This window comes from Mastomys coucha, unplaced genomic scaffold (genome assembly GCF_008632895.1).
Source record: "Mastomys coucha isolate ucsf_1 unplaced genomic scaffold, UCSF_Mcou_1 pScaffold7, whole genome shotgun sequence".
Classification (NCBI taxonomy): domain Eukaryota; kingdom Metazoa; phylum Chordata; class Mammalia; order Rodentia; family Muridae; genus Mastomys; species Mastomys coucha.
Genome location: NW_022196913.1, coordinates 29,022,399 through 29,033,723, shown reverse-complemented (window position 1 = coordinate 29,033,723; position 11,325 = coordinate 29,022,399). Strand labels below are relative to the sequence as shown.

The 11,325-nt window shown below is 43.4% G+C and overlaps 2 protein-coding genes across 3 annotated transcripts in view; one reads left to right on the top strand and one right to left on the bottom strand.

Annotated features, from left to right (window-relative positions):
- The window catches only part of Tdp2 (tyrosyl-DNA phosphodiesterase 2), an 11,206-nt gene extending 9,270 nt beyond the window's left edge, over window positions 1–1,936 (bottom strand). The window contains exons 1-2 of one of the 2 annotated variants that reach the window (XM_031358044.1): window positions 1,655–1,936; window positions 1,502–1,587 (exon numbers count right to left, since the gene is read on the bottom strand). In XM_031358044.1, coding sequence (XP_031213904.1) covers window positions 1,502–1,587; window positions 1,655–1,840 — 272 coding nt within the window. In that variant the 5' untranslated portion in view covers window positions 1,841–1,936. The remainder of the gene's footprint in view (window positions 1–1,501; window positions 1,588–1,654) is intronic. The other variant, XM_031358045.1, reaches the window with a different exon arrangement.
- A 47-nt stretch (window positions 1,937–1,983) lies between these two features.
- The window catches only part of Acot13 (acyl-CoA thioesterase 13), a 12,634-nt gene continuing 3,292 nt past the window's right edge, over window positions 1,984–11,325 (top strand). Inside the window, exon 1 of the mRNA XM_031358047.1 lies at window positions 1,984–2,290. Within this exon, the coding sequence (XP_031213907.1) occupies window positions 2,210–2,290 (81 nt within the window). The 5' untranslated portion in view covers window positions 1,984–2,209. The remainder of the gene's footprint in view (window positions 2,291–11,325) is intronic.

Sequence of the window (11,325 nt, the reverse complement as noted above, 5' to 3'; positions counted from 1 at the left end):
ACACTCTAATAAGTAATTTCAGCACAATTGTTTTATAATGATTACCCATCTCTTCTGACTGAGAGACAATTAATTCCCATGTAAGAAAATGAGGAAAGAACAGGAGCCAATTCCTAGAAGGCCCTGTAAGGCTCCTTAGTTTTATTCTGCAAACAGTAGAGCAACAATAAAAATCGGAGGCGGGGCACTGAAACAACAGGAGCAGCACACACTAAAAACAAATATTGAACCTGGCTGGGATGGTGACTAGTTCCCAGAGGCTGAGGCAGGACAGGACTGCTAGGAGCTCAATGCCAGCCGGGACTACACACAAACTTGTGCCAAACTAGACAAACTTGTGAGATCCTGTCTCAAAGAAAAAAAACTATTGTTCTTTGGCAAGAGGAGAGCAGATAAACAATACTGAAAGAAACAAGGAGACTTACAGGTTACCACTCTTCAGTAGAAAATTTCTACCTCAATTTTTTTCTTTTTTAAATATTTATTTCATGTATGTGAGTACACTGTTGCTGTCTTCAGACACACCAGAAGAGGGCATTTAGATCCCATTAGAGATGGTTGTGAGCCACCATATGGTTGCTGGGAACTGAACTCAGGACCTCTGGAAGAACAGTCAGTGCTGAGCCATCTCTCCAGCTCCCTCAATTTTTTTCTAATCTCCAGTTTACATATCACCAATAATTCAGGTCAGTAAGTGTATTTCAGTAGCCAGGGTTTCACAAACCTTTAACCCCAGTAGTGGGAAAGTGGAAGGCAGAAGTCAAGCCTTGACCACATAGGAGTTCCAAGTCAGCCTGGACACATGTCTCAGGTAATAAGTTAAGTTACATTTCAGCTGGGAAGTGCTGGAACCAGATGTAATGCTATCAAAGGGGTGGGGAGGGGTGTGGAACAGAGCTGGAGGTCAGAATTATTGCAAGCCTCTGTCTCAAAAAAGAACAAATAACAGTAACATCAAACAAAAATTTCATCCCAGTGTGGTAGTGGACACTTTAAATCCAGCCCTTTCGATTCTGAGGTAGGTAGATCTATCTGTGTTTGAGGCCAACCTGGTCTACACACCAAGCTCAGGCCAGCCAGGGATAAAAGTGCGACTCTGCCTCAATGCACATAAAATACATTCCAGGGATTTTTTGTTTGTTTGTTTGTTTTGTTTTGTTGAAAAAAAAAATCACGTTAGAAGCTAGTCCTATTATGCGCCTTCAACTAAGGAGGCAGATGCAAGCTGATCTCCGAGTTTGAGGCCAGCTCGGTTCACCTTGCGAGTTCCAGGATAGCCAAGAGCTACACCGTGAGACGACCCCCACCCCCCCAACCCGGTCCAAAACAGCAAAGGCAAGTCGCGTTGGAAGTGACCGTGCTTCCTCTGAAGCATTCCCAGAGATCTCCAGCCCTGGGGTACCGGCTGCCCTTTCCAGATCCGGTCCTCTGCCGCCCAAGCCCAGCAGGCGGTCCCTCCACTCCCGCCCTCGGCAAGCAGTCCGCGACCCCCGTTGCTTACTAGGCCTCGGAGTTGAAGGACGTCGGAGGCTGGCGCTGCCCTGCTTGGTCGTTCCCTGGAAGTTCGAAGTAGGCGCTCAACGCTTTCTGAAAAGCAAAGACACAAGGATGCAGGGAGCTCTCCGCCCACCAGGGAAGAGCAAGGCGAACTTACTTGCGTCTGCCAGTTGTTCTCCGACAGGAAGGTGGGGGCCGTCGTGGCGTCGCATCTCCCCACCAACGCAAAGCCCAGGCACTGAAGCCGCCGTCTCTTCACCTGGTCCTCCTCTGTTTCTGCTGCCGCGGGCGCCGCCGCCGGCTCTGCGGGCTCCGCCACTTCGGAACTGCTGCCAGACGCCATCGCTTCCCGCGCCACCGATCGCAAACGCCGGGACCTGCGCAGGCGCGCTGCGTGCGAGTGCTTCGGCGTCGATTCCCGGTCTCCGGCCGCGGCGAGCAATGCGCAGACGCGGGCGGGGGAGAGGAAGGGGCGGGGAGCGGAGACGGCCTGAAGGTTGCGCGTGCGCGCTGGGGCGCTAGAGAGTCAAGCTAATAACCCTTGATCATCTAGGTCTGGGGCGACGGCCGCGCGCGACCCTTTCTCCGGAGCGCAACGCGAAACGCGGCGGCCGGGCTTGCAGACTTGACCTTCCACTTGTCCTTGCACTTTCACAAACGTCTCTTCCAGAGTTCATTCTCGCAGAGCCCAGACTCTTGCTTTGCGTCCACGATGAGCAGCATGACCCAGAATCTACGGGAAGCAATGAAGGTTATGTTCAAAGTGCCCGGTTTTGATAGAGTTTTGGAAAAGGTATTGTAAGCGAAGCCTCTGGCGAAGGGGACGAACCTAGTAAAACACTTTAGTGGCCTCTCAAACGCAGGGGAAGTGCGTGGATTCTCATCGAAACGTAAATTAGCATGTTTGTTTTTTGTTTTTTAAGCCAGCAAACTGTTGGAGTGCGCTGAGGAAAAAGTCAAGTATACCATTTAAGGGACGCTGGAATCTGCAGGACTAATATATAGGAATTGTTTCTTGTGAGGTATAAGAGCCAAGTACGTTTGAGTACAGAAGTGAATGAGGGAACAACCTGTACCTGTGTTGTGTTTCTTGGGTTTTGAGACTAGATCTTTGTAACTATGTAGCGTTGGTTGGAACAGGAATGCTACAAGTTAACCAGAACCAGCGCCTGCACCCCCCATTCCACATGAACTAACAGACTACTTACTATTTTCCAGACTTCATAGAAAGCCATTGTATTTTATAGGAAGCAGTCCTAAATAAGCACCAGTAGCAGAAGTCCAGGGCATGGTATTGTCCGAGTAGAAAGACACTTAACCTGAGAACTTGTAGACTTTTTTATAAATATTTTAATGCACGCATGTCTATTTTTCTGATTAAGAAAAAAATACTTGGAAATTTAAAAAGAATTTGGGCATGAAATGTAAGTATTGCTCAACGACTGGCATTTGAAATCTTTCTCCTGAACACCCCCTCCCCTTAGATTTTTTTAAAGTATGTCCAAAAAAGTGTCAAAAATAGGAAATAACCCTTAGGTAAATGTATTTAATGTTTTCCAGTAGGGAATATTTTAAAAATAAGGACATCATTTAACAGTGACTTTTGGAAAGATAATATTACCTAAAAAGAATTTTATCGATCTAAGAGAAAACTTTAATTCTTTTAAAAAAAAAAAATCTTTGTGAGAATTGGGATGAGTTAGTAACCCTTCATTGGTAGTGTTCCATAGCCACTTCTCCCTAAGCTTTCCTTACCCTTGTAAGTATTATAATATTTTGTAATACATTTATTTGGTTTTTTTTTTTTCTATTTAAACGGTGTCTCTCTATGTAACCCTAGCTGTCCCAGAACTTGATATGTAGACCAGGTTGGCCTAGAACTCACAGAGATTCATCAGCCTCGGCCACTTGAGTACTGGGATGAATGGTATGTGCCACTACGTCTGACTGTGTTATATGAGATAATTTTGACATTGGTTTGATTGCCTTTGAGTAACTAGTTAAAATTCTCATACCTAAGTCCAGCTCAGTGATACCTGCCTGTAATTCCAGCATAAGGGAAGCTGGTGCAGGCCAGCAGGCCAATTTGTAAGCTAATTACAGAAACAAATCTCCCCCCCAAAAAAAAGATGATTTTTTTTAAATGCTTAATCTTTGAAAATCAGCATCAGTTTCACATTTATAGTATGATTAACCACACTGTACAAGTTCAGTATTTATAGGTAGCAGCTAGTGGCTGTTATCAATACAGGTTTGATAATATAATAATAGTCATTGTGTGATTGATAACTTGACTTACAACAGATAAGAGGTTGTTTTATGTAGGATGAGAAGCTAAGATGAAAGTATATATTTTTGTATAGTGGTTTGTATATGTATATGTGTGGGTTTTGTGGTTTTCTTTTGTTTTTTTTGTTGTTGTTGTTGTTTAGTGTTTTGTTTTGTTTTGTTTTGTTTTTGAGACAGGATCCTGGTTGGCCTGGAACTTGGATTGACCTTCCATGCCTCTGTCTCCCAAGTGCTGGTATCACTCATGTACTGTATACTGTCACCAGTGATTCATAAAAGATTGTTATACTTGCTAATTTTGCAAGGACTTCAACATTATGGTCAAGTCTTGATTTCATAAGGCAAAACAAAGCACTTAACACTTCACGTTCAAATTCTTTGTCCTCCTGTGGCTCAGCTGGTAGAATGCTTGCCTAGCATGCACAAACCCCTGGATTACATCTCTAGCATCACAGAGATATTACACACCTGTAATCCCAGCAGCATTCAGGGAAGTAAAGACAGAAAGGTTAGTTCAAAATCATCCTCAACTTTATACCTAGTTCAAGGCCAACCTGAATTACCTAAGAGACCTTGCCTCAAAAAAAGAAATATAAAAGAAACTATGTCTACATGGTACATGTTTTCCTGCCATGTAACTTCCGCTGGGGAGAAATGAACAAACATCTGTTCACCCCAAGTAGGGTACCCACAATAGACCTGCTAGCATAGTCAACTATTGAGTGTTTTAGAGTACAGGTCACTCAGAGGCAGCTGGATCACTGAAAAGCCCACCTGTCCATGAGTGGGAACTCAATATCGCCACATCTCTGAAGCGCCCTACTTGCAGAGGCAGGCCAGCTGGAAAGTTTTGTTTGCTTCCAAAAGGGAATCTTTGAAATATTCCAAATTGTCTAATTATTGGGCAGCTTTGGAAATCCAGTCACAAGGCTGTAGTTCAAAGTTCAAGACTTTGAACTCAGAGATCTTTCTGTCTCTGACTCCCAAGTGCTGAAATTAAAAGCATGCAGCACCATACCCTGCTCTTTTTTTTTTTTTTTTTTAACAACCCATTAAGTCCAGTTTGTGCTGTCCATATACTCATGAGTGTGGGGCCATCCGCTGGAGTGTAACTGGAAGTGGCCACCTCTCAGTAACTCTTCAGCTGGGGTGGAGACTCAGGAACCACTTTCCTCCATGCGGCAATTCTGACCCGCTTGATTCTGGGAAGTCCTTATTCTGGCACCCACTGCTGCTGGGTTCATGAGTACCTTGACTCTGTCTTGTGGTGAAGAGACTATTTTTTAACCACAGTTTAAAAAAAATAAATAGAACAAGAGGCCGAGGTGTTCCAGCATCTAATGGGTACAGACTAGAGGTGGTGATCACTAACCTACAGTGGTATTGTTGTACCCCAATGCCCCCATCACGAAGAATTACACACTCCACATGGCAGTAGGACTGAGGTAGAGGAATTTTGGCTTAGGCTGTTCTGTTAATTAAATACTTTGTATTGAGTCCAAACTGGTTAAATCGCTAACCTGTCTTTTCTAAATATATGCTGTGTCCTTACACCCTGAACTTAGAGTTCTTTGTTCACCTTGAGACATCTCATATGTTGGCACAGGAGAGAATGTAACTTTCCCCTAAATCTCTGGTTAACGATTGTTATCTAAAGATTTGGGACTGTTACACAGTGGTAAAGTGCACACATGAGGCCCTGGATTCGACTCCTCTGCCAACAAATAACTGATTCCTTATTATCTTTTATTAGCTGGTATGTCACCCCTAGAACATCTTAGTATTTTATGAACAAAGGTTGACTCTCTGGTTATTTAAATGTGACACTAGAGACTTAAGGCAAGCAATACTTACTTACGTTTCCAAAGTTTTTATTTTGCAAGGATGTGTGTGTGTGTGTATGTGTGTGTGTGTGTGTGTGAGAGAGAGAGAGAGAGAGAGAGAGAGAGAGAGAGAGAGAGAAAGAAAGAGAGAGAAAGAGAGAGAAAGAGAGAGAGAGAGGTGCCCATGGAGGCCACAAAGGTATTAGATCCCCTGGAGCTGGAGTTACGGACAATTGTGAGCCACCTGACATGGGTATTGGAAACCCGACTCTTGACTTCTGGAATAACAATACACATTCTTAACAGCTGAGCCATCTATCTCTCCAGCCCATACTTGAAATTTTTGAGATAGGGTCTCATGCATCCTGCCTTTAAATTTACTTGCTCCATAGCAAGCAGGATGACCTTGAACTCTTGATCAGCCTGCCTCTACCTCCAAATGCCAGGAATTACAGTGCCTAGCATGTTTGAAGTCAGTGAATCAAGCACTGATGTTACTAGGCAGATCACTGAGAAAGTAAATGAACAAAGAGGACTGTGCTTGTCACTCAAACAAGGCTGTTTGTAAGAGCATTTGAGATTAAATGGGGAGGGGTCAAAAATGGTGTAACAGTGAGTCCTATATATTTAATGCTTATGAGTATAAAAGGTGCTGGTAAAAGACTGAAGGCTGGGCTGGAGAAATGGCTCAGTGGTTGAGAGCACTGACTGCTCTTCCAGAGCTCCTGAGTTCAGTTCCCAGCAACCACATGGTGGCTCACAACCATCTGTAATGGGGTCGGATGCCCACTTCTGGTATGTCTGAGACAGCTGCAGTGTACTCACATACATTAAATAAATGAATAAATAAATAAATGTATAAAAAAAAGACTGAAGGCCACATAGAAAGAAACAGAAGATTGTGTGTGCATGTGCAAATGTAGAAGACTTTTTTTTTTCTTTTGAGACACGGGGCTTACTTTGTAACCCAGCCTGGCTGTGAACTCACAATTCCACCTGCCTCTGCCTCCTGGGATTAATGGTATCTACAACACAGCCCAGCTGAAATGATGCTTTTAATAAACTGAAGAGTCCAGTGTGTCAGAGGTGGCTTAGTTCATGCTAACCTACTGAAATCATTCAATTCCTGCCATCTTGGAAATGGAACAGACTTGGGCTCCAAGCAGAAGCAGGAGGTTTGTTTCAAGCCCAGCCAGCCCACCTGGGCTATGTAGTGAAAACTTGTCTCTAAATAAATTCATAAACAAGCAAACACACTGCAAGATGCTGACTTAAAGTGAGCACAGCTAAATTCTATAGTGAAAAATCTGTCACTGGCTTTGCTTTTGTCATCTTAGCCAAAGCATTGTTCCAGACTCAAAGAGAACTTGTTTGTTTGTTCGTTTGTTCGTTTCTCAAGATACTTTCTCTATATAGCCCTGGCTCTCCTGGAACTCACTGGGTAGACCAGGCTAGGCTCCCAAGTGCTGGAATGAAAGACGAAAGGGAACTTCTAAGGACTAAACGTTTATAGAGGGGGCATGTATCAGAAAGACAAAGCCGTCCTGCAGTTGTCCTCTGTGCCCACTGCACTCTGGCACATTCGTACAAACAAATGAGTAAATGTACGTTGTAAAGAACAAGCCTCCAGGAACTGTTTTTGGTGCCCACTAAGCTCTCATGTTTCTTGACCTATCTGGCTTTTCCCTATCTTCACTAACTGGCCTTTATAAGAATTTCAGGTATCGTTTTCCTGTAAGCCTTTCCTAATCCCTCATAAGAACACGGCTTTGAAAGTGAGGTACATTAAAACAAGGAAATAAAAGCTTCCTTAATTTTAAAAGTATCTACTTCAAGAAACCTGTATCAGACTAGTCATGGTGGCACATACCTACAATCTCAACAATCAGGAGCCTGAAGAAGATGATCTTGAATTTGAAGGCAGCGGGAGCTACACAGTAAGACCTCCTCTAAAAGAAAAAAAGGGAGGAGGCAGGGAGGCAAACCTCCACTCATGCTGTCAACAGTAACTTTCCGCTGCTACTTTATGTGCCTAACTTCAGACTGAGCTCTACAAAAGCAGGCATTAAACCTCACTCATGTGTCTAGGGCTGCTGGTACATCTGGAAGGTAGACAAGAGGATCAGGAGCTCAAGGTTATCCTCAGCGCTGACTACTTGAGACTTAATCTCCAAACCAATATGAAACTCATTCCTTTTGCCCTGCCAATCCTTGATTTAAAGACACATGTTGAGTGTAGCTCCCTGATAGAATACTTGGTCAGCATACATAATCAGGCCCTGGGCTATATTCTGGGTGGCCTCCCTGCTATGAAGTATTGGTTTGTGAGAACCTCCTGTGGCTGGACCCTTTATTGTAATATAAACAAGCAACCCTGACTTTTTTCCTTTTTATTTACCTGTTGCATAAAACACAGCATTGTTTGAGGTGGCCTATATTGTTTCAGTTTTTCCTCTCCATGGTCTTTGTAGAATAAAGTACATATAGAAGCTACATACCCTCTGGCTTTGGTTTTTTTTTTTTTGTTTTTCCGAGACAGGGTTTTCCTGTATAGCCATGGCTGTCCTGGAACTCACTCTGTAGACCAGGCTGGTCTGGAACTCAGAAATCCGCCTGCCTCTGCCTCCCAAGTGCTGGGATTAAAGACATGCAGCACCACTGCCCGGCATAGCTTCTGATTTTAAGTCAGTGATTGGCATTCGGGAATAGTAGTGTGCGCCTATAATCCCAACACGGTAGAGGCTGGTGTGTATGGGGAGGGGTTTCTCAGAGATAGGGTCAGCCCAGACTGTAGGAGACCCTGCCTCAAAAATTAAAATATTGATGCTAGGAAGTATTTCTATATGCTTGGCCCAAGGAGTGGCACTATTAGGAGGTGTGACCTTGTTGGAATAAATGTGTCACTGTGGGTATGGGCTTAAGACCCTCATCCTAGTTGCCTGGAACTCAGTCTTCCAGTAGCAGGCTTCTGATGAAGATGTAGGTTTGCCAGCACCATGCCTGCCTGGATGCTGCCATGCTCCCACCTTGTTGATAATGAACTGAACCTCTGAACCTGTAAGCCAGCCCCAATTAAATGTTGTCCCTTATGAGACTTGCCATGGTTATGGTGTCTATTCACATCAGTAAAACCCTAAGACAGGAGGTACGTGGAGGTGACAGACCTGGAGCAAAATCTCAGTTTTATCACATATGAGGTGACCCTGAAATAAACTACTGAGTATATCAGCAAAATAGAAGTTATTTGCATAGCATTTAATAATTACACATTGCATAATCGACATTTTTTTCTTTTCTTTTTTTTTTTTTTTTTTTTTTTTTTTTTTTTTTGTTTTTTGTTTTTTGAGACAGGGTTTCTCTGAGTAGCCCTGGCTGTCCTGGAACTCACTCTGTAGACCAGGCTGGCCTCGAACTCAGAAATCCGTCTGCCTCTGCCTCCCTAGTGCTGGGACTAAAGGCATGCGCCACCGCTCCCCAGCTACATAATCGACATTTTCATCAAGCCACATGTACTATAGAGGTCCCATATTAGAGGTGAAACTTTCCTGCAGTCTAGTGAATACATAGTTGAAGAAATAAGAAAACTGCAGAAAAAGAACCCCTAAAAAATTCACAGTAAAGCGAATAAAGATTTTACAGGTCCATTAAGCTCCTTAAAAAGAGAAAATGAGGGTGCTGAGGAATTGTAGCTCAGTAGGTAGAATGCCTGGTATGCACAGAACCCTGGGTTTAGTCCCCAGTACGGTGTACGTCTGGCAACTGGGCAGGATAGGCACAGCTATCCCAGCACTCAGTAGGTAGAGGCACGATCAGAAAGAAGTTAGAGGTCATTACAAAGCTTGTCTGGGGAAGATAAAAACCAGTCTCAATAGTGAAAGATTTTGATAGAGGAATGCTCACAGCGTGTGACCTGCTTGTACATCTGTGGTATGGGGAAAGGAAGATGAAGGGAACAAAGCCTGTTGGTTGGTCGTAGCACATACCTGCAGTTCCTGAAGCAGGAGACGGTGGAGGGAAACACACCGTGCCTGCCACCACGGACAGACCTCGGAAAGTGCTTCAGAGGGAACGCTTGCCTTCCACGCGTGTATCTTCTGTGCAATGTTCTCCATTGTACTGTAGAAATGGGATAGGATCCTCAAGCTGCAATCTAACTTGGCTGAACTCTAGGATTTCACTTCTGTTTTCTGTTTAAATGGAATTCTGATTTAAGCTTACTAATACTTGTAACTTGATGAATGACTAAACATGTCCCCAACCAGTTTAAGCTGGTTTGAACTATTCATTAATTGATGCAGAAAATTACCCTGTTTTATTAAAAACTAGAAAACACCCAATTCAAACCTTTTTATAAGCCAGGCGGTGGTGGTATATGCCTTTAATCCCAGCACTTGGGAGGCAGAGGCAGGAGGATTTCTGAGTTCAAGGCCAGCCTGGTCTACAGAGTGAGTTCCAGGACAGCCAAGACTACACAGAGAAACCCTGTCTTGAAAAACACAAACAAACAAACAAACAAAAAAGCCAGAGAAACCCTGATTAAAAACCAAACAAAAAAAAATAAAAAAAAAAAAAACCCAAAAAACAAAAAACCTTTTTATAGGTAATTAGAACATGACAGATTTTGGGGCTCTGTTGATTGAAAAGGTCCAAAGAGCCAGGCCTGTGATGCTGTCATTCAGGAGGCTAAGGAAGGCGGACAGTGAGTTTAAAGCTAACCAGGGCTATAAGGCTTTCTCAACACAAATCAAATATTCAAGTCATTAGGAGGGGCTTAGCTATTAAAAGCACTTGTCACTCTTGCAAAGGACCGGGGTTCAGTTCCAAGTGTTTTTTTTGTTTTGTTTTGTTTATTTATTATATATAAGTACACTGTAGCTGTCTTCAGATACTCCAGAAGAGGGAGTCTAATCTCATTAAGGATGGTTGTGAGCCACCATGTGGTTGCTGGGATTTGAACTCAGGATCTTCAGAAGAGCAGTCAGTGCTCTTAACCACTGAGCCATCTTTCCAGCCCTCAAGTGTTCTTAACTGCTGAGCCACCTCTCAGCCCACTGATCTGAACTCTGCAAAGTGAGAAGTAGCAAAGAAAAAAAAAAACATTGTTTTTTGTTGTTTTGCTTTTGTTTTTGTTTTTGTTTTTGTTTGCCTCTCTAAAACTCATTTGTGTCCCTGGCATACAGACTCCAGCTCTGTGCTAGGCCTGGAACCCAGAATCAGTGCTCCAGTTCTCAGCAGGCAGAATCTGAAGGCGCATGCTCCTATCACAGGTTATTCTGAAAGTTGGACTCTGTCGGATGTTGTTAGAAAATAAGCTGTTCTAATCCAAAAGAATAAGTAAATAGAAATAAAAGCAGTTTATACATATGCTAATTTCTAACAATAACCGGAAAGTTCAGTGGATTTCTTTGCCCACTTTTTAGGCAGATTGTGTTTCTGCAAATGACTTTTTTAAGGACAATATCTGAGCAGGCAAACACACACACACACACACACACACACACACTTTTAATTAATGACAAGGGGGCTGGAGAGAGGGCTCTGTGGGTCAAACCACATACCACTCTTGCTGAAGACCTGATTTTGGCTCCTAGCACCCAAGTTAGGTAGCAGGCTTACAACTGTTTGTAACTCCATCTCCAGACAATGTTCTGACACCCTGTTCTGGGCTCATATTTACAGACCCACACATAGAAGCGTAAAATAGAATACATACTTT